At 48.3% G+C, this 22,691-nt stretch overlaps 2 protein-coding genes across 3 annotated transcripts in view; one reads left to right on the forward strand and one right to left on the reverse strand.

The window, feature by feature from the left end:
* Window positions 1-5,900, forward strand: part of ABRAXAS1 (abraxas 1, BRCA1 A complex subunit) — a 71,905-nt gene extending 66,005 nt beyond the window's left edge. For both annotated transcript variants that reach the window (XM_044304271.1, XM_044304263.1), the window contains exon 9: window positions 5,348-5,900. In XM_044304271.1, the coding sequence (XP_044160206.1) occupies window positions 5,348-5,742 (395 nt within the window). In that variant the 3' untranslated portion in view covers window positions 5,743-5,900. The remainder of the gene's footprint in view (window positions 1-5,347) is intronic.
* A 266-nt stretch (window positions 5,901-6,166) lies between these two features.
* On the reverse strand, window positions 6,167-22,587 carry MRPS18C (mitochondrial ribosomal protein S18C). Its single transcript, XM_044304280.1, has 6 exons — window positions 22,346-22,587; window positions 19,346-19,383; window positions 10,436-10,519; window positions 7,529-7,586; window positions 6,354-6,413; window positions 6,167-6,277 (listed from the first exon to the last, which is right to left on the reverse strand). The coding sequence occupies exons 1-6, from the start codon at window positions 22,425-22,427 to the stop codon at window positions 6,213-6,215; spliced, it is 387 nt and encodes a 128-aa protein (XP_044160215.1). The 5' UTR covers window positions 22,428-22,587; the 3' UTR covers window positions 6,167-6,212.
* Between the last annotated feature and the right edge of the window lie 104 nt (window positions 22,588-22,691).

Genomic DNA, 22,691 nt, shown 5'->3' on the forward strand with positions numbered 1-22,691 from the left:
GCTTGTGCAGGGACTGTCGCTTAGTTCCCTGTGAGGTCAGGTTTCGGCGCGGGCCGTCAGAGGTCCCTTGCTCTTAAGGGTCCGGTGGTGACCTTTCTTCGGGGGTGGTGCATTCGGTTCCCCGTATGTTCCCCCTTTGTCTCCTTGGGATCTCAATTTGGTTCTGCGCGCTCTGCAGTCGGCTCCCTTCGAGCCTTTGAGGAGGGTCTCTCTGACTGTTCTCATCTGGACTTCCTTGTGACCATAGCTTCTGATACAGCTACATAGCGTAGTGATTAAAGTTCTGGGCTATTATGCAGTGGCTGTGAGTTCACGTCCCATCACGAGCTTTTAGGTCAGACTGGTGTCGAAGCTGGCCGCTCTTTCCTGTCAGGAGCCTTAATGGTTTTCCTCCAGGATTAAGTTGTGCTCCGTCCAGTCCCCTTCTTTTTGCCCAGGGTGGTCTCTCCCTTCCGCCTTGATGAGGATCTTGTCCTGCCTTCCTTTTGTCCTTCTCCGGCTAACCCCAAGGAACGCACTCTGCATTCCCTGGATGTTGTACGGGTCCTGAAGGTGTGTCTCGCGGCTACTGCTTCCGTCCGCCGTTCTTGGCGCTCTGGATCTGCTTGGCTATTTCCGCGGCTTGTCACGCTTGTGGTGGAGTTCCCCCGGCTAGAATTGCCGCTCACTCCATTGGGGCGGAGGGGGCTTCCTGGGCAAGACGCAGTCGTGCCTCTGCGTCTCAGCTGTGTACGGCGGCCACCTGGTCGTCCTTGCATACCTTTGCAAATTTTTGTCAGTTGCATTCACTGGCTTCGGCTGATGCGGCTTTGGCCGCAGGGTTTTGCAGGCTGTGGTTCCTGTTTGACCGTTGGGGCGTTCCTCCTGGCGGTGCTGATATTTTTTCCCACCCCATGGACTGCTTTTGGACGTCCCATGGTCTGTGTCCCCCAATGGAAAAAAGCACGAGAAAAGGAGATTTTTGTGAAACTCACCTGTAAAATCTTTTTCTCGTCTTTTCCATTGGGGGACACAGCTCCCACCCATTATTCCTGTTGCAGGAGGGGTCTTTAGTTCAGTTTTTCTGTTTCTGGTTGGACCTTATGGCTTGGTCCGATGGTTTCCATGATTTTTTCTTGCTCCTTCTCCTACTGCTTGTGCAACGCCTGAGTTCCTCCTGGTGGAGTCTGGGGGTATAGCCCGAGGAGGAGGAGCTCTTTCATTTGCATAGTGTCCCTCCTACTAATACCTCTAAGCTATACCCATGGTCTGTGTCCCCCAATGGAAAAGACGAGAAAAAGATTTTACAGGTGAGTTTCACAAAAATCTCCTTTTTTCGCCTTAAGAGTTTCTTCCTTTACTGCAGGGAAAATCTATAAAGGTTTTTTCGGACAACGCCACAGTTGTCTCCTATCTGAACAAACAAGGAGGAACCAGATCAGAAAATCTTATGCAGTTAACAACGGATATCTTTTCCCTTATAATTCCTTCTGTTCCGTCCCTTATGGCAGTACATCTAAAAGGTACAGAAAACAAGGTGGCAGATTTCTTAAGCAGAAATACACTAGACCAGGGGGAATGGTGTCTGAACCAAATGGTGTTCGATCAAATAATTCAACTTTGGGGGTCGTCCTCATCTGGACTTATTTGCCACCAGAGAAAACAGAAAGTGTCATCTTTTCTTTTCCCTCAGCGCGAGAGATTCACCAACAGGGATAGATGCCTTCTCCCTTCACTGGCCGAACCAGCTCCTCTACGCCTTTCCTCCATTAAGACTTCTTCCAAGATTCTTACAGAAGTTGAGACAAGAAAGAACGACAGTGATCTTAATTGCTCCTTTCTGGCCCAGAAGAACCTGGTTGAGGAAGCTATCCTTGACGGACCCTTGGATTCTCCCAGAGAGGCAAGACCTTCTATGCCAAGGACCAGTCAATCATCAGAGTGTGAAGCAGTTACACCTAACAGCATGGCTCTTGAGGGGGAAATCCTAGAAAGTAGAGGACTCTCCAAGAATGTAGTTTCCACTTTACTATCCTGCAGAAAGGATGTCACCTCCTCTATTTATCTCAGAATTTAGAACACCTTCCAGAAGTTTGCCAAAGATCCGGTGAATCCTTTAAATCCCCTACCTATGTGTAAGGTTTTAGATTTTCTGCAAGCTGGACATGAAAAAAATTTGAGGCCAAGTACTCTTAAAGTACAGGTATCCGCTTTGAGTGCATTCTTTGATTCTCCCATCGCTAGCCACCCAGGCTTAGGCCTATATCTGGACCTTCAATTCCCCCCTGGGACCTCAACTTGGTCCTCACTAGCCTCACAGAACCTCCCTTTGAGCCACTTAAACAGTTACCCATAAAAATCTTGTCCTTCAAAACAGCGTTTCTTGTGGCAATTACCTCAACAAGGAGGGTTGGTGAGATTTCGGCCTTCTCTACCTCGCCTCCTTAGGGTCCATTCACACGTCCTGTTTTTTTTCATCCTGAAAAACGGTCCGTTTTTTGCGGATCCGTTGTTCCTGAAAATGTTTCCGTATGTCATCCGTTTTTTGCGGATCCGCAAAAAACGGAAACATGTATACATTTCAATAATCAAATAAAGTTGTTTGGATTTCTTTGAAAAAAAATTGAAAAAAAAAAAAAAAAATTGTTATGTGTTTCCAGGAACGGAATCCGCAAAAAACGGATGACAAACGGAATGACATCCGAATGTCATCCGTTTTTTGCGGATCCATTGACTTTGTATTGTACCAGGATCCGATTTTTCAGGACAAGAATAGGACATGTTTTATATTTAAACGGCCATGCGCAACGGAACAACGGAAACGGACAGCACACATTGTGCTGTCCGATTTTTTCCAGGACCCATTGAAAATGAATGGGTCCAGATCTGGTCCTGAAAAAACGGAACAGATCAGGAAAGAAAAAACGGACGTGTGAATGGACCCTTACACTAACATCCTAGATGATAGGGTACTCATTAAACCAGACCCTTCCTTCTTACCGAAAGTGGTTTCTATGTTTCATAGAACACAGGACATTATCCTTCCTTCCCTGTGTCAAAATCCGAGAAATGAAAAAGAGGAAAAACTGCAGTTTAGATGTAAAAAGATGCCTATCTCATTATCTAGAGGTTACTAGTCAGTGGAGGAAAACCTCAAAACTTTTCATTCAATTTAGTGGGAAAAATAAGGGTCTCCTAGCCTCTGCTAAAACCCTTTCCAGATGGATCGTGAGAGCCATTAATTTGGCCTATTCTTCAGCTGGAAAGGCTCCCCCGGGGGGTTTTGGTGCTCATTCAACAAGATCAGTCTCCACCACTTGGGCAGAAAGGGCTGACGCTACCTTAGAACAGATTTGTAGAGCAGCCACATGGCAGTCGCCTGGCACCTTCTTTCGTCACTACAGATTAGACCTAGGCAATAGAGAACAGCTAGCCTTCGGTAGGAAAGTCCTCCAGGCGGTAGTCCCACCCTAAGAAATAAAGGGATTTCTATTCTAGTCGTCTCTCAAGGGTGCTGTCATGGGCGCAAGGGAAATTTAAGATTACACTTACCGGAAATCACTTTTCCATAAGCCCATGACAGCACCCGGGTTTATTCCCACCCTGTATATAGAATTAATGCAGAATAAAAAAAAAAAAAGAGTATGGTCTAGGACAAGTTCTTGCGATTAACTGGTGGTCTCGGGGCCATGCTCCTCCTTATGAGCTCTCCACGAAAGTTCCTGTTTCCTGTCCTGGATGGAGGTGGTCTCTCAAGGGTGCTGTCATGGGCTTATGGAAAAGTGATTACCGGTAAGTGTAATCTTAAATTTCCGGGTCATTACGATTACAAAGATACCACACATGTATAGTTTTTATTGCATTTTAATACAGATTTTTTTTTTCAAACTTTTGAAAAAAAAATTCTTTTTTCTTTTGCATTACCATATTCTTACCCCTCATAATGTTTTTATTTATACGGAGCTGAGTGGAGGGGGGCTAATTTTTTGCTGTACAATCTGTACTTTTCATGGATACCATTCTGGGGTATGTATGACTTTTTTTTATCCCTATTTTATTCAGTTTTTTTTGTGAGAGAAGCGCCCCAAAAAGGCGAATTGGCCACTTGGACATTTTTTTTCCCGCTTTGCCGTATGGGGTCATTATCTTTATATTTTAATAGTGAAGCGTTTTTGCACACAACTATGCCCATGATTTTTATTATTTATGTATTTTCATCTTGGGGGGGTGATGAGAAAAGCAATCATTAGCAATTGCATTGGAGTCTATCAGAATTACACTGTGTTCCTATGGAGCCCAGCCACAGACAGGCTCTCCAAAGGAACTAATGTGTGGCAGCCCTGTACCACTCCTGAGTATAGGGGCTGCTGCACACTACATTCGGCTCCCCCAATCCTTGCCGGGGAAGCCAGAGCGCACACTCCCAGTCTTTAACTTTTCAGGTGCCATGGTCACATTTGACTAGGGTATCTGAGGGGTTAAATGTGTGCGCATACATTAGTCTTATAATTTAATTCAAATAGTCTAGTTGCCTAGGCTAATAAACTCCCGTTTTTGGTCTATTTAAAACATAACATTTATTTCATTTTATTTATAAAAATATACTGGTGGGAGAACAAAGAATAGTTTAAAACTATAGGTGCGGTGGGAATCTGGTGGTTGAGAGAAGGGTTGCCTCACCCTTATATCCTATCTCCTAGCATTCGCTCATTCAACGCTTATTTTGTCAGCGGTGAGTTTCCTTTGTTTGTCTGTTTGAGCAATCTCCAACAATTGCTCAAACAGACAAACAAAGGAAACTCACCGCTGACAAAATAAGCGTTGAATGAGCGAATGCTAGGAGATAGGATATAAGGGTGAGGCAACCCTTCTCTCAACCACCAGATTCCCACCGCACCTATAGTTTTAAACTATTCTTTGTTCTCCCACCAGTATATTTTTATAAATAAAATGAAATAAATGTTATGTTTTAAATAGACCAAAAACGGGAGTTTATTAGCCTAGGCAACTAGACAATTTGAATTAAATTATAAGTTGTTGATCCCGGGTCCACTGGGTCTTTTGAAAATTATACATTAGTCTTAGGTGCCTGCTGTTTAAAACAGCAGGCACCCGACTGCTATGGCACCTGCTGCGCTTGTGAACAGGCGCCATTTTTAACTGCCCGACCACTGACGTAAATTTACATTGAGCAGTCGGGAAAGGGTTAAAGGATTAAAACACTGCATCATCTGCACTGCTGTTCTTGTCCTGATTGACCCCATTATAAAGATGTGGGATCTAGCATAACACCATGTTAAGGATGGAAGTCCTAATGATATTTGCAGCTCCTGCTCTAGTAACAGAATATCTTGCCTTTTTATTTTAGAGACAACTTCTGCAAGTCCTGAAACAAATCTGTTCCTGTGTCAGGCCTTCCGCAAGTTCTTCCCTCATTCTCCTGTTCTCCAGTCCTTCTCTCTCACTCTGAATGGAGAGACTATACCGCACATCTGTGATGTCAGCCATAACCTCTGTGACCTGAATAATCTTACCTTAAAAACTCACCCAAGTGACCTTATTGAAGTGTCTATGCAGAAAGCAGGCAAGCAAAAAAGAGCAAGTAAAAAAAGGAAGGCTAGTGTGCTGAGAATGAGGACAAGAGGAGCCACACAACAGAGCAATAGCACGGATGACAGAGTACTGCTCAACAGTGGCACAGAAACCGACGACTCTGAGCGCCTGAAAATGGACTGGATCGGTTCACAGTCCCCGACATTTTAGAGACCTAGTAAGAAGTGGGGCTGTTCGGGTCATGAGATGTGAACTCATCTCTGTTCTTACATTGCAGGGTTTGTATTTCTTTTATCCACATCACATGTTCTTGTTGCAATAGGGTTATCCGGTTTGTTCAAATATACTGAAGTGATTGTTTTTTTTCATGGGTTTCATTCTTTGCTTTCGTCTTCGTAAAAACGTGCCCCCGATCATGTATGAGCTAATACAAGAATCCTACTCACATGGTTACTTACAGCTGGGCAATGTATGGGGTCACCTGTGCCGTTGTAGCCAATGACTGGCCTCAGCAGTGATGTGTTCCCAAGAGACGCATCACCATTGAGTCCAATCATAGGCTGCCAGGGACCAAGTATGATTCTTGTATTGGGTCAAACACGCTACGTTGTTAGGTTCAATAAATGTTCAGACCTATTGGCAAACTGTTCTTTATTAACAAAACATATATTTTTTTTTTTTCAAACATCACAAATCTGTGGGTCTTTGAGGTAGGCAGGGTCCTTGTATGTGACAGGCATAAAACCTAGAAGACAAATACCACGTGATGTTGATTTTGTTACATTATCTACAGAATGACAGACAAAAACCAAAACTCTTACCCATTAAAGTCGCCCTTTTAATGGCTTTCGATACGGCCCGTTGTTTCAGACCACATAAACCTGTGGGAGACATAATACTGCAGTGGTAAGGCTCTGTTTACACTTCTGCTCGGTGTTTGGGCCTTTTCTCAGAAAAAGTGCCGCAGGCAGTGCCATATTTCCTTTCAGAACTTACAGCTTTTATAACTATAATTGAAGGGAACATTGATCTCGCATGAGTTCTGCGAGCCTTTCAAATAGCTGGGGTACCAAGAGTCAGACCCCTGCTAATCTGATATTTATGACCCATCCTGAACGCAGCAGAGACTGTGGCCTGACGGAGGAGTAAGTAATGACCAAATTCTCTTCCCACAATAGAACAGGAGGTGGACAACCCCTTTAAGATTGTTTTAAAGGAACTGGTCACGTGCCCTTCCATCAGCAGCATTACTAGGGACCAGAGTGCCATACAATCACAGATGCAGTCTGTGGTAAACAAGGGGGAGGTATGCTAACGGGGACATTCGCACAAACCTCCTACAGACATTATATCAGTAAGTGGCTTTATGTGCCATTTCTATCACACATGCAAAAATATACCCCTTCAAAGGGGATATCAAGAGTTAAAAAATAGTGGCCAAAGACCGGGACTGTGGTAAGCACCACTTCCCCTACACTCACTGGCTACAGCAGTATACGGCATGAGAGAGGCCAATGATTGGCTGCAGTGGTCACTTGTCCATACGGGCATGTCACTACTGGAGGGAGGAGTGGCGAATCTGGAACCTGCAGGGGTCAGATAGGTCACCACAGTCTCTGCCTTTGGTCACATTTTTACATGTTTGATGAGGAGGCGCCACTTCCTGGTCTTTACACTACGCGTCGTCTCCTGTGGAACGTGTACTTGTAATTACACTACTGCTCCACAGCAGACGACAATCCCTTTAAAGGGAACCTGTCACCGGGATTTTGTGTATAGAGCTGAGGACATGTGTTGCTAGATGGCCGCTAGCACATCCGCAATACCCAGTCCCTTTAAACAAATCAAACAGCTGATCGGCAGGGATGCCAGGCTGCACCTCCCCTTTTTAGGTTAGTGCTGAAACCTCTGACATTTTCATTTGCCCTGTCAGATGTCTGTTGAGCAATTTACACATTTTACTTATAAAGTATATTGGATACATGCGGACAAATACCTGTTATATGCCTTCCATAAATGCGACCAGTGTGAGGTGAGACAAACTGAGACAGGAGCTGTCAGATACAAGAAGGGTAGACCATGTCAAAGTTATTATCAATGGCTCCAGCCAAACCGATTAGTAAATACTAAGCCATAATCTACATTCTTGACCTGCTTCACCCCTGCTAAAGGCTGAAGAGAAGCAAACCCATCCCCTATGCTGAGTGCATGGAGCTGGACCTCCACTATCGTGTCACCCTATCGTCACGTCCCCCCCAAGCAGCTCTGCATCTGGACGCACCCTGTCTAATTTACATTTTAGGACAAGTTGCTTGCGGACATTTTAAATGATTCCCAGAGAATCCTATAAATACCTACACTTTCTTTGCTTAGAAGTCACATGGGTGGTTCTACTTATGATTGACAGTTTACTCTCTATGCTTAGTATTGCTGTCAGGCAATGATTAGGGCCACCCACATGGCTTTAAATGAACACTATTTCATCCCCTCTGATTTTCATGGTGACAGGCAGAGGTTGCAATAATGCCTGTACAAGCGTCAGACGCCTGTTTAGGCCACAGACTTTTCCCTGCCATTCATCAGCGCACGCTGCCTGTGCCTGAAATAACTAATAGCACACCTCCTTACAGCAAGGATCCTGGTTGGTGTGGGCGGGCTGCCGGAGCGATGGTGTCCGGCGGTAGGGGAGGCTAGCCGGAGTTGTAAAGAGGAGGGGCTAGCTCGCGGGCAGGAGCTGTACTCTGGAGACTAGGGGGAGCGGTGTGCTGTGCCTGAGCACACCAGAGAACATGGCGGCAGTGGAGATGAAGAGAAGTGGTGGAAAACTACAGCTCGGACATTCAGTACAGAACAAGGTCACAGTGCAGTGTCTGATCATCACATACATCTATATATCAATGCCTATAGTGCAGGGATCTGCAACCTCCGCCACTCCATCTTTTCAGAAACGACAACTCACAGAATAATTCATCAGCTTCTATGGGAGTTAAAGTGTAACTGTCTTTTTTTTTTTGTGTGTGTAGGGGCAGCGATACTGACCATTTTTGTAATATACTTTAATTAGTGAAGTCGTACATTTCCATTAGAAAAATAGCTCTAAAGTCACCCATTTTGACCCTTAGCAACGCTCCTCTGTCTTCTGTTTATATAACAGTGGTGACTTGCTCAACATTGACTGTATAAACAGAAGACAGAGGAGCGTTGCTAAGGCTCAAAATGGGTGACTTTACAGCTATTTTTCTAATGGAAATGTACGATTTCAGTAATTAAAGTATATTACAAAAATGGTCAATATCACTGCCCCTACACATTACAAAAATAAAAAAAAAGAATGACGGTTACACTTTAAAAGAAAAGGCAAACATGTTTGCATGCTGGGAGTTGTAGTTTCACAGCAGCTGGCGTGCTGAAGACTGCTGATCCCTGGTATAGTGAATGCAGGTAGGCTATTATAGCCAATTGATAAAGTACAGGGAAGATCCACAATACTAGACTGTACTTTATCACTTTACTATAACTGGCTGATTAATTTACACCAGTAATAGTCCCCCTGCATACCCACCTCTTAGGGCAGGGAACCTCCGGCACTCCAGCTGTTGTGAAACTACAACTCCCAGAATGCATACTTCCTCTGCTTTGTCGGGACTCATTAAAATGAATGCAGGGAATTGTAGTGTCACAACAGCTGAAGGTTGCCGACCCCTGTCTTAGGGCCACATTCACACCACTGCTATTTCTTTCTTTCTGTTGTTCTGCTCTGTTAGATGAGCAGAACAACGAAAATAACAGAAGTGCTGGATGAAGCACATAAGGCTGGGTTTTTGTAATACATTTAATGGACAGGAAAAAAAAAAAAAACAGATGCCTATACACACACACACACACACACAAATTCCCCGAAATTTTATTATTAAAAAAAAACAAAAAAACTTTATGGCACGGTATGGCATCTGTCTGAGGCATCCTTTAACATATACTTTTTTTTTGTGTCTGTTAAATGTGGGGCAAAAATGTGATGTGAACCCAGCCTATTTTGACAGAAAAAGAGCTAAACGGACCCCATTGACGATCATGGAGTCTGTTCAGGATTCTGTCATTTTACTGGACAAAATAAGTCCTGCATATATGGCTTTTTTTTTGTCTTACTGCAACTACCGTACTGTCTTACCGCAACTACTCCGGCTCAGGTAAAAATACTCCTCAAAAATGGTAAGAGGAGTATTTATACTCTTCCAGAAAAAAATAAATAAAATTGTGACACCTCTGGTGACTGGTTCTCTTTAAGATTCAAATCCCATTTGAAAGTTAAAGAGGACCTTTCACTCCTATACAAACTAAAAACTAACTAGACCTGTGGGCAGAGCGGCGCCCAGGGGTCCCCCTGCACTTACTAGTATGCCTGGGCGCTGCGCCGTTCGCCCGGTATAGGCTCCGGTGTGTCTCAGCTCCGTCTGTTGTATTGGACTGATTTATTGTAGGAGGCGTGTTCCTTGCTGCAGCACTGGCCAGTCGAAGCACACAGCTCATAGCCAGTCTATGAGCTGTGTGCTGCGATTGGCCAGTGCTGCAGCAAGGAACACGCCTCCTACAAAAAATCAGTCCAATACACCAGACGGAGCTGAGACACCGGAGCCTATACCGGGCGAACGGAGCGGCGCCCAGGCATACTAGTAAGTGCAGGGGGACCCCTGGGCGCCGCTCTGCCCACAGGTCTAGTTAGTTTTTAGTTTGTATAGGAGTGAAAGGTCCTCTTTAAATTTACCGTTTTCAGAATTTCAGCTTTTTCCAGTTAGATACCTAAACCTCTTCCATCAAGGCCTCACATTTCAACAGAATTTTGAAACCTAATACATTTACCTATTAATGGCAGCCAAGAATCTGTACAAGGTCTCTAAATACATACCTGTGTATTCTTGTAATCTACCGGGATGCCGCACAAGATGCACCTCTTTGGAGGTTCTTTGAAGGGATTTTCTATTTTCTCTGGCTGTAGTTAATAGGAAGTGACATATCAAGCTAATCCATTGGCAACCAATGCTTAAAATTAAGAAATGAAAGCTAAATATACAAGTTGTAAAAAAAATATTTACTTGCTTTAAATATAACAAAAAAGGAGATTTTTGTGAAACTCACCTGTAAAATCTTTTTCTCGTCTTTTCCATTGGGGGACACAGACCATGGGTATAGCTTAGAGGTATTAGTAGGAGGGACACTATGCAAATGAAAGAGCTCCTCCTCCTCGGGCTATACCCCCAGACTCCACCAGGAGGAACTCAGGCGTTGCACAAGCAGTAGGAGAAGGAGCAAGAAAAAATCATGGAAACCATCGGACCAAGCCATAAGGTCCAACCAGAAACAGAAAAACTGAACTAAAGACCCCTCCTGCAACAGGAATAATGGGTGGGAGCTGTGTCCCCCAATGGAAAAGACGAGAAAAAGATTTTACAGGTGAGTTTCACAAAAATCTCCTTTTCTCGTGCTTTTTTCCATTGGGGGACACAGACCATGGGACGTCCAAAAGCAGTCCATGGGGTGGGAAAAAATATCAGCACCGCCAGGAGGAACGCCCCAACGGTCAAACAGGAACCACAGCCTGCAAAACCCTGCGGCCAAAGCCGCATCAGCCGAAGCCAGTGAATGCAACTGACAAAAATTTGCAAAGGTATGCAAGGACGACCAGGTGGCCGCCGTACACAGCTGAGACGCAGAGGCACGACTGCGTCTTGCCCAGGAAGCCCCCTCCGCCCCAATGGAGTGAGCGGCAATTCTAGCCGGGGGAACTCCACCACAAGCGAGACAAGTCGCGGAAATAGCCAAGCAGATCCAGAGCGCCAAGAACGGCGGACGGAAGCAGTAGCCGCGAGACACACCTTCAGGACCCGTACAACATCCAGGGAATGCAGAGTGCGTTCCTCGGGGTTAGCCGGAGAAGGACAAAAGGAAGGCAGGACAAGATCCTCATCAAGGCGGAAGGGAGAGACCACCCTGGGCAAAAAGAAGGGGACTGGACGGAGCACAACTTAATCCTGGAGGAAAACCATTAAGGCTCCTGACAGGAAAGAGCGGCCAGCTTCGACACCAGTCTGACCTAAAAGCTCGTGATGGGACGTGAACTCACCGCCACTGCATAATAGCCCAGAACTTTAATCACTACGCTATGTAGCTGTATCAGAAGCTATGGTCACAAGGAAGTCCAGATGAGAACAGTCAGAGAGACCCTCCTCAAAGGCTCGAAGGGAGCCGACTGCAGAGCGCGCAGAACCAAATTGAGATCCCAAGGAGACAAAGGGGGAACATACGGGGAACCGAATGCGCCACCCCCGAAGAAAGGTCACCACCGGACCCTTAAGAGCAAGGGACCTCTGACGGCCCGCGCCGAAACCTGACCTTACAGGGAACTAAGCGACAGTCCCTGCAGAAGCCCAGACTGAAGAAAAGACAGTACCATCAAGATGGAAAACCGAAGGGGAGGGAACCCCGAACCCTCAAAAAAGGATAGGAAGGCCATCCAGGTACGATAGTAAATCCGGGAGGAAGAAGACTTCCCCGGACTGATCATGGTCCTAACCACTGAATCCGAGAACCCCATCTTTATCAGGATGGCGGTTTCAACAGTCACGCCGGTAAACGAAGAGACCGCAAATTCCGGTGGAAGAACGGGCCCTGAGACAGTAAGTCCTGTCCGTCGGGAAGAGGCCATGGGGCGTCCGCCAGCAACCGAGCCACGTCCGAAAAACCACGCGCGGCGAGGCCACTCTGGGGTGATGAGAACGGTCGGAGTCCCTTCCGCCTCGAACTGGCGTAGACCCTTTGGTAGGAGAGGAAAACAGAGGAGGCTGAAGTCCTGCCACGGAGACACCTGCGCATCCATCCGTACGCCTCCGGATCTCGGGCGCGAGCCAGGACCACTGGGATCTTGTTGTTGAACCCGGACGCCATTAAGTCCACATCCGGACGGTCCCATCTGTGGCAGATTTCTTCGAACCCTTCTGGATGCAGAGACCACTCGCTTGGATCCACCGTGTTGTGGCTTAGAAAGTCCGCTGTCCAGTTGTCCATTCCTGGAATGCAAACTGCTGACAACACCGGAACGTGAGTCTCCGCCCACGTCAGAATTCACTTCACCTCCTGCATCACCATCCGGCTGCGGGTCCCGTCCTGATGGTCGATATAGGCCACGGCCGCGGCATTGCCCGTTTGAACCCGCACTGGGAGGCCCGCAAGAAGAGAGGTCCAATAGGAGAGAGAGAGCGGAAAAAATCGCCCTCAATTCCAGAAAGTTGATTGGAAGGCGAGACTCTGCCGCCGGCCAAATTCCTTGAACCGTGCGAGACTGGAAAACGCCCCCCCAACCCAGGATGCTGGCATCGGTGGCGGCGATCGCCCAGGAGAATGCGAGAAAGGAACTCCCCGACCTCAGGTTCTTTGGGAACAGCCACCAAGGGAGAACTGCCCGAACCCGCTGAAAGGTAAAGGATCTCCTGTTGCGCCAGGCGAGTGTGAAACTGGGCATATGGAAAGGCCTCGAAAGAGGCTACATAAGACCCAGGACCTGCAAGTATTCCCGAATGGAGAGGCACGGGGAGCGCAGCAGATGCGACACTGCCCCCTGGACCTGGGAGGACTTGAAGGCTGGTAGAATACTTTGGCAGCCGAGGTGTCCAAAATCACCCTCCGGAAGGAGAGCCTCTGGGACGGGAAGAGGCAGGAGTTTGGGAAAGTTACCAGGCAGCCGAACCGTTCCAGGGACTGAACAGTGATCCGGACGCTGTCCGTGGTCTGCGGTAGAGAGGGGGGCCTCTATCCGGATATCGTCCCGACAGGGCAGCAAAGGAATGCCCCTGGTACGAAGAAGCGCCATGAGCGGTCCAGGACCGTGGCAAGGACCCGCGGGGTGGTCGCCAACCCGAAGGAAGGGCGACAAACTGACAGTGTCGACCCATAATGGCGAAGCGCAGGAATCGATGGTGGGATTCCGCAATCGGGACATGTGATAGGCCTAGGAGCAGCAGGGCGGGCTGACTGGGCCCTCTAGTGCCGGGAAGGCTGGTGCAAAGGAAGGCCTCTTTGCGGGCGACCTGAGACCCCCGGCGGAGGAAGCAGGCGACGGCCTACCAGATGAGAAACGGCAAAAGGCATGCAGAGACGAACTCGTCCAGCTGATCCCCACAAGGCCTGGAAACCCCAAAGGGGAGATTAGCAAGGGAACGCTTGGTGTGTCAGCGTCCCACACCTTCAATCAGATCTCTTCGCGCTGAGTGACAGAGATGGCCAACCTGCGGGCAAAGAGGGAAACAATGTCCCTAGAAGCTTCGCAAAGAATGTTAGAAGCCTGAGACATCTGGAGAACCAACTCCAGTGTGTTAGTAGCCGCATCTCGTACCGCCAGTTCCTGGTGGTGGTGTTGTAACCACACCGAGAGAGCACTGGCTACCCCTGCTGAGTGAAAGGTAGGTCACAGGGACGCGCTGCCAGCGAAAAAAGGACCTGGAAGAGAGTCTATGCGTCTGTCTACAGCATCCTGGAAAGAGGAACTGACTAAGACAGGAAGGGCCACATAATTGGCTAATCCGGCCACCGGAGGATCCACCTCTCCTCGCCGTCAGCAGGGAAAGGAAAGTATATTCATGCGCTGGGTGGTCGAGAACCTTATTAAGACCACCCCAGGCCCTGGACATGACCGCGGAAAAATCCCTCATGGACCGGGAACATGGTAGTCTCCGACTGCCTGGACGGAAAAAGGGGGAACTCCTGACCAGTGGAAGGAGGAGAATCCCCTTGGAGAATAAAGGTGTCTCGGACAGTCACCACTAAGTCAGCCACCCTGGTGGAGAGCTTAGGCGAGGGGTCCCGCTCCATGACCTAATCAGAGCCGGAAATTCTCCTTCAGACTTGCGCTCCCTAAGGGAGGGGAGAGTCGCCCGAACGCGCCTCTAGACGAGGGGGGGGGTGGGGGAGAGCCAGAGCCATCCGAGGAGGGATGCTGCTGCTCACGCTCCCTGTTAGTATTCGGGCGTCTTCTGTGGAAAACCACTTAGAGAGGTGGTTGGCGTCACAGGATTTGAAAATGCCCTATAGTCCAAAAAGGACGTGGCTCGTCCGAGCCGGATAATTCTCCTTCGGAGTACTCTCCCTAGGGAGGGGGAAGAGCAGTCCGCAAGCGCCACCGGCGAGGTGAGGGGGGTGGAGAGACAGAGACATCCGAGGTGGGATGCTGCCGCTCACGCTGCCTCTTCGTAGTCAGTCACCCACTGTGGGGACCACTGAGAGAGATGGAGTCGTTAGCGCCACAGGATTAAAGGACATGGTTGCCTTGGTGACTAAGACCAATTTAGCGGCCGCGCTGGACATGGCAGATGCCCAAGCGGGGACCGCAGGCCCCCAGGGACGTGGAGGAGGGGTGGAGGAGGGGGGTAAGGCAGGGATGCAGGTAATACTTATCTGCTCCTGCAGAACTTCTCCCTCGACTCCAGGACCAGCAGGGATGCACCTCTTCAGGCGTCTGACTCCTTGTCCAGGAGTGCAGTGTTCTGGTGGAGGGTGGCAGCAGGAGACCCAGTAGCTGGTGGGATACCGGAGCTGCAGGTTGAGCCCGGATCCACTTGTCTTCTTTGGGGGGCAATGGAGGCAGCCAGGCAGCGTCCAAGGACGGCAGCGGGCATTCCACGGGGGACCAGGAAGGCGCCATGCCGACCTGTGTCCCCATCTAGAATAATATAAACAATTTTTGAAGGCTGAAAGGGGCTTTGAACTCAGAAAGCCTGGACATGGGGCAGCAGCAGCAGTACCACTGAGCTACCAGCTTGCCTGGCACAAAACGGAGTAGAGTGATGAGGAGCTGCACGGCCATGAGCAAACAGAGTCTCCGGTGTAAGGAGAGTCAGAGCGGCATGCCGAGGCTCCGCCTCCCCTAACGCGTCATTATGGCGCGAAAATAAGCGCGCGCGCGAAAATATGCGCGAGCGCGAAAATATGCGCGAAAATAAGCGCACCACGTGGAGGAGCGGCCTGCCGGCGGGCGCTGAGGGAGCGCAGCAGCCAAGGCCCGACGAGAGAAGCGCTGAAGCCCACAGTTTAAGGGGAAGAGATGCCAGTACTCCAGTGCCAAAATGAAGAAAGTGCCCCATCAGGATCCTTCTTCAAGCTCACCCAGGCAGCCACAGACAAATAGACACAGAGGGAGGGGGAGGGATTGTGCAACACTTATCTGCTCAGCATGCTCCCTCGATGTCCAGACCAGCAGGGATGCGCCTCTTCAGACTTCTGACTCCAATCCAGGAGAACAGTGCTCTGGAGGAGGGTAGGCAGCAGGCGTCCCAGCAGCTGGTGGGATGCCGGAGCTAACAGGTCGAGCCCGGATCCACTTATCTTCTTGGGGGGAAATGGAGGCAGCCAGGCAACGTCCCAAAGACGGCGGCGGGCACTCCACGGGGGACCAGGAAGGCGCCATGCCGACCTGTGTCCCCATCTAGAATAAAAATAACAAAAAGGAGTAGAATCAGAGAGTGTCAACCTCCTTCACCAGACACTAAGCAAAGACTGAGTTCCTCCTGGTGGAGTCTGGGGGTATAGCCCGAGGAGGAGGAGCTCTTTCATTTGCATAGTGTCCCTCCTACTAATACCTCTAAGCTATACCCATGGTCTGTGTCCCCCAATGGAAAAAAGCACGAGAAATGTAAAGCTTTAGGCTACTTTCACACTAGCGTTCGGGGCTCCGCTTGTGAGTTCCGTTTGAAGGCTCTCACAAGCGGCCCCGAACGGATCCGTACAGCCCCAATGCATTCTGAGTGGATGCGGATCCGCTCAGAATGCATCAGTTTGGCACCGTTTGGCCTCCGCTCCGCTCAGCAGGCGGACACCTGAACGCTGCTTGCAGCGTTTTCGTGTCCGCCTGGCCGTGCGGAGCCAAACGGATCCGTCCAGACTTACAATGCAAGTCAATGGGGACGGATCCGTTTGACGTTGACACAATATGGTGCAATTTCAAACGGATCCGTCCCCCATTGACTTTCAATGCAAAGTCAGGAGTCCCCATCAGATCGGAGTTTTCTCCGATCCGATGGTATATTTTAACTTGAAGCGTCCCCATCACCATGGGAACGCCTCTATGTTAGAATATACCATCGGATTTGAGTTACATCGTAAACCTCAGATCCGACAGTATATTCTAACACAGAGGCGTTCCCATGGTGATGGGGACGCTTCATGTTAGAATATACTGAGAACTGTGTACAGACCCCCCCCTCCTCCTGTAATTAACTTATTGGTGGCCAGTGCGGGCCCCCCTCCCTCCCCAGTATTAAATATTACCAGTGCGGCGGCCTCCCCCTCCCTCCCCAGTATTAATTACCACCAGTGCGGCGGCCTCCCCCTCCCTCCCTCCCCAGTATTAAATATGACCAGTGCGGCCTCCCCCTCCCTCCCCAGTATTAAATATTACCAGTGCGGCCCCCTCCCTCTATATTTATTGGTGGCCGGGCCAGTGCGGATCCCAAGTATTGTGAGCAGTGCGGCCTCCCCTCTCCCCCCCTAATTAAAATCACCCCCCCCCCCCATCATTGGTGGCAGCGGAGAGTACCGATCGGAGTCCCAGTTTAAATCGCTGGGGCTCCGATCGGTTACCATGGCAACCAAGACGCTATTGCAGTCTTGGCTGCCATGGTTACTTAGCAATAAATACAAGCATTATACTTACCTGAAGAGCTGCGATGTCTGACCGGCCGGGCGCTCCTCCTACTGGTAAGTGACAGGTCTGTGCTATAGGCAATGCGCCGCACAGACCTTTCACTTACCAGTAGGAGGAGCTCCCGGCCGGTCAGACATCGCAGCTCTTCAGGTAAGTATAATGCTTGTATTTATTGCCAAGTAACCATGGCAGCCAAGACTGCAATAGCGTCTTGGTTGCCATGGTAACCGATCGGAGCCCCAGCGATTTAAACTGGGACTCCGATCGGTACTCTCCGCTGCCACCAATGATGGGGGGGGGGGGGGGGTGATTTTAATTAGGGGGGGGAGAGGGGAAGGCCGCACTGCTCACAATACTTGGAATCCGCACTGGCCCGGCCACCAATAAATATAGAGGGAGGGGGCCGCACTGGTCATATTTAATACTGGGGAGGGAGGGAGGGAGGGGGAGGCCGCACTGGTCATATTTAATACTGGGGAGGGAGGGGGGGCCGCACTGGCCACCAATAAGTTAAATACAGGAGGGGGGGGGGGGTCTGCCCCCTGCTGCCTGGCAGCAGGGGGCAGTCGTGTACACAGTTCTCAGTATATTCTAACATGAAGCGTCCCCATCACCATGGGAACGCTTCTGTGTTTAGAATATACTGTCGGATCTGAGTTTTCCGAAGTGAAAAATCAGATCTGAAATAAACAGTTATGCAAACGGATCCGTTCTGAACGGATGCAAGCGTTTGCATTATAGGAGCGGATCCGTCTGTGCAGACACCAGACGGATCCGCTCCTAACGCAAGTGTGAAAGTAGCCTTAAACAGTTGTTAGGCATTCAAAAAACACCATAAGGGCAAAAACAAGCCTAAAAAAAAACAAAAAAAAAAAAAACACACTTGTCTGCACCTTGCTGTCACAAGACTATTTTAGAGCTGGGATTAGACTGCCAAGTTGCATGTAATTTACATTGAAGTCAGTGGAGTAAATAGTTGCACTCTACGTGTGACAAAATCCAGCAAGTATGGATTTTGTGACTGTAGTGTTGTAGTCACATTGCCACACCATAGACATACATTTCAAATGTCGCCGTTACCTAAACTTGTCTAGAGTCTGCAGGTAAGGCTACTTTCACACTGGCGTTTTGGCTCTCCGTTTGCGAGATCCGTTCAGGGCTCTCACAAGCGGTCCAAAACGGATCAGTTTTGCCCTAATGCATTCTGAATAGAAAAGGATCCGCTCAGAATGCACCAGTTTGACTCCGTTCCGTCTCTATTCCGCTCTGGAGGAGGACACCAAAATACTGTTTGCAGCTTCTGGCACCCAATGTAAGTCAATGGGGACGGATCCGTTTTCACTGACACAATAGCAAACGGATCCGTCCCCTATTGACTTTCAATGGTGGTCAAGACGGATCCGTCTTGGCTATATTAAAGATAATACAAACGGATCCAGACTGTTGTATTATCTGAACGATCAACATAAAACGCGAGTGTGAAAGTAGCCTAACACTATGGATCTTCCCATACAAAAAAAAATAGTGACCACCAGAAATGCATTCTAGAATTCTATGTGCAAGTACTATTGGGGTTATTTATCAAACTGGCGTTTTGGACCACTTGTGAGAGCCCTGAACGGATCAGTTTAGCCCCAATGCATTCTGAATGGAAAAGGATCTGCTCAGTTTGCCTCGGTTCAGTCTCCATTCCGCTTTGCAGCGTTTTGGTCTCCATCTGACAAAACTGAGCCAAACGGATCAGTCCTAGCACACAATGTAAGTCAATGGGGATGGATCTGTTTACTATGACACAATCTGGCACAATAGAAAACTGATCCGTCCCCTATTACAATGGAGTTTATGACAGATCGGTCTTGGCTATGTTAAAGATAATACAACGGCATCCGTTTTGAACAGATGCAGACGGTTGTATTATCTGAACGGATCCGCACCAAACGAGAGTGTGAAAGTAGCCTTAGTTGCCTATAGCAACCAATCGGATTCCACTTTTCATTCTGGACAGCTCCTTTGGAAAATGAAAGGTGTATTCCGATTGGTTGCTATGGGCAACTCAGCCAGTTCTACTTTACACCAGTTTGATAAATGACCCCATATATTTTTACATTAAGGAGTTTTAATCATTACCATATCTTCGAGCGCAGCGTGGTTACTGTCCAGTGTAGCTGGGGAAAAGAAAGAAATCGATTAAATACATGTCCAGTACTTATTAGGTGGACTCTGGCGGTGCCCTGATGCAATGTTCAGCATCTCCAGCTAATCTGAGCTGATAAACTTCATATATCTCTATAGGAACGTCGAAACCTCTAATTTCCCTCTCGCGGCCAGAAGTAGAATTAGGGCTCCCTGCAGCCGCCACTTGGGGAGATGACTAGAAAAGTGTTCTGTGTAATCTACTGGCCGTCATGAAGGTACCCCACCCAATCCGAGCACTGGGGGAACCTAGTTCTAGTGGACAGGTCAAAGTCTTGCTGGACAAGGTTACTGTCTCATGGCCATTTGAATGGGACCACAAAAGATGCGGACAGCACACCCATAAGTCCGTTCTGGGCCCCACAAAAAAATAGAATGTCCTATTCTTGTCCATTTGGTGGACAAAAATAGGACTTTTCTCTAGACAAGTGGAAAAAAGGCAACATGCTCACAGCCAAGATCTGGGTTTTGTGGATCCACAAAACATGATTGCGTTTATATTTCCGTTTTTCACTGACGTGTGCCGTCTGCATTTTCCTGGGACAGCACATGTACAGACTTGCACTACTTTGGTCAATGGTGCGGACCAAACACACCCATTGATGAAGTCTATGGGTCAGTGAAAATCACGGACAGGACACAGATGGTATCAGTGTTGAGTCCGCTATTCACTGACTAGTTATAGGAGATGCTCTGGAAATTAATTTTCAGCTGAGCAGTGTCTGTGGAATACGGATAACACAGAGCAAAAAACAGAGGCCTCATGCACACGACCAAATGTATTTTGCGGTCCGCAAAAAATACGGATGACATCCGTGTGCATCCCGTATTTTGCAGAATGGAAAAGCTGGCCCTTCATAGAACAGTTTTATCCTTGTCCGTAATGCGGACAATAATAGTACATATCTATTTTTTTTGTGGAACAGAAATATGGAAACGGAATGCACATGGAGTACCTTCTGTATCTTTTGCAGACCCATTGAAATGAATGGTTCCGTATATGGTCTGCAAAAAAACGGAATGGACACGGAATGAAAATACGTTTGTATGCATGAGGCCTGAGGTGACCTGCACACAGTGCGGATTAGTAGGCAGGAATACAAACCACACAATTCCACAGTCGGTAGCACAGTGCGGATTGTCTGTATTATAACAATCCCAGTGCACGAGCCCTGATTTTGTAGAAGTAAGGTCAAGCAGAAGCAAATATACACCATTATAAATCATGATAACGCTATGTGCTCCTGCAAGACTAGCAGCGATTCCTGCTCTGCACACGCTCGTGTCAAACAACTCTAAGGCCCCTTTCACACGAGCGTGACGGATTAGGTCCGGATGCGTTCAGTGAAACTCGCACTATTTTGCAAGCAAGTTCAGTCAGTTTTGTCTGCGATTGCGTTCAGTTGTTCTGCGCGGGTGCAATGCGTTTTGATGCGTTTTTCACACGCGTGATAAAAAACTCAAGGTTTACAAACAACATCTCCTAGCAACCATCAGTGAAAAACGCATCGCACCCACACTTGCTTGCGGATGCAATGCGTTTTTCACTCAGCCCCATTCACTTCTATGGGGCCAGGGCTGCGGGGCACCCTAAGGGATCTAGGATTGGCAGCGAAAAATACCTGTTCGTTCCCAATAGTTGCCCTGTTTAAACACACCGCTGCGCCGCAGATAAATGAGTGACAAACATCTGCTAGCAACCATCAGTGAAAAACGCATTGTATCTGCCCTCGCTTGCATTTTTCACTGAAGCCCCAATCACTTCTATGAGGCCAGGGCTGCGTGAAAAACGCAGAATATAGAACATGCTGCGATTTTCACACAACGCAGAACTGATGTGTGAAAAAATAAAAAGCACTGCACAGACCCATTGAAATGAATAGGTCAGGATTCAGTGCGGGTGCTATGTGTCCACCTCACGCATTGCACCCGCGTGGAAAAGGCCCCTTTCACACGAGCGAGTTTTCCGCGCGGGTGCAATGCGTGACATGAACGCATTGCACCCGCACTGAATCCTGACCTATTCATTTCAATGGGTCTGTGCAGTGCTTTTTATTTTTTCACACATCAGTTCTGCGTTGCGTGAAAATCGCAGCATGTTCTATATTCTGCGTTTTTCACGCAGCCCTGGCCCCATAGAAGTGAATGGGGCTTCAGTGAAAAATGCAAGCAAGGGCAGATACAATGGGCCAGATATATCATTAGGCAAAGTCACTTTTGTGGAGTGGAAAAGTCGCAAAAAAGTCCCAAAGGCTAAAACTGCGCACAAATTTGCAACTTTTTTCTGCTCTGCACTATGCTCTCCAGTTTTCTGAAAGTGGGCGTGTTTTCGTATGTAAATGAATCTCTAGACAGATTTACTATTGGGACTTTTTTAAAAAGTCGCAACTTCACTCCAGTGAGGACCATGCTTATCTTATGAGACTTTTTAATAGAACATGCGACTTTTTCATAAAAACGTGCGACTTTTGTAAAGCTGCTTACTGACGGATAAACTGCTACCGTCAAACCACATTTATTACAGTCTTAAAGGGCCGATCATAAATCTGACTTGGCTAAAACTGACTTTAGCCATATGTGAAAGTGGAGTGAGCTGTCAGAGTCATGATAAATCTGGCCCAATGCGTTTTTCACTGATGGTTGCTAGCAGATGTTTGTCACTCATTTATCTGCGGCGCAGCGGTGCGTTTAAACAGGGCAACTATTGGGAACGAACAGGTATTTTTCGCTGCCAATCCTAGATCCCTTAGGGTGCCCCGCCACAGTGCAGCTGGCGCATGCTGCCAAGCCGTGCAACCAATGGCTGCACCTGTACGGGTTTGCAGCATGAAACCAATGGCCCCCAGAGCCACCCATCATATATGCAAGCACTTCCCTAGGACTGGGGACCACCCCACGTGACATGAATGTGTAGAGCAGGTAAGTGCTTCTTACCTGTGCTGTATACGGAGGACGAGCACAGTACCGGCCTCCGGTGCCTCAGCACTGCACCCCGCAATACCCTGGCAGCCAGCATCCTCCTCCACACTCCGTCCTGTGACCTGCAGAAGGAGAGGAAGCTGCGTCCCGTCCCCTCTCCGGCCCGGCTGACAACACAGCACCCTGCAACACAGTTCCGACCCTTAAAAGTGACAGCAACTCGGACCAAAAGCGGCGCAGCGAACAGTACAGTCAAATAAAGAGACCTAGACACGTGATTTATGAGCGGAAGCGTTATTTTAATATGCGTGTCTGTAGTGAGATGATGTTCCCGGATGAAAGATGGCCGCCCTGTAACGTC

Source organism: Bufo gargarizans, chromosome 1 (assembly GCF_014858855.1).
Source record: "Bufo gargarizans isolate SCDJY-AF-19 chromosome 1, ASM1485885v1, whole genome shotgun sequence".
Classification (NCBI taxonomy): Eukaryota; Metazoa; Chordata; class Amphibia; order Anura; family Bufonidae; genus Bufo; species Bufo gargarizans.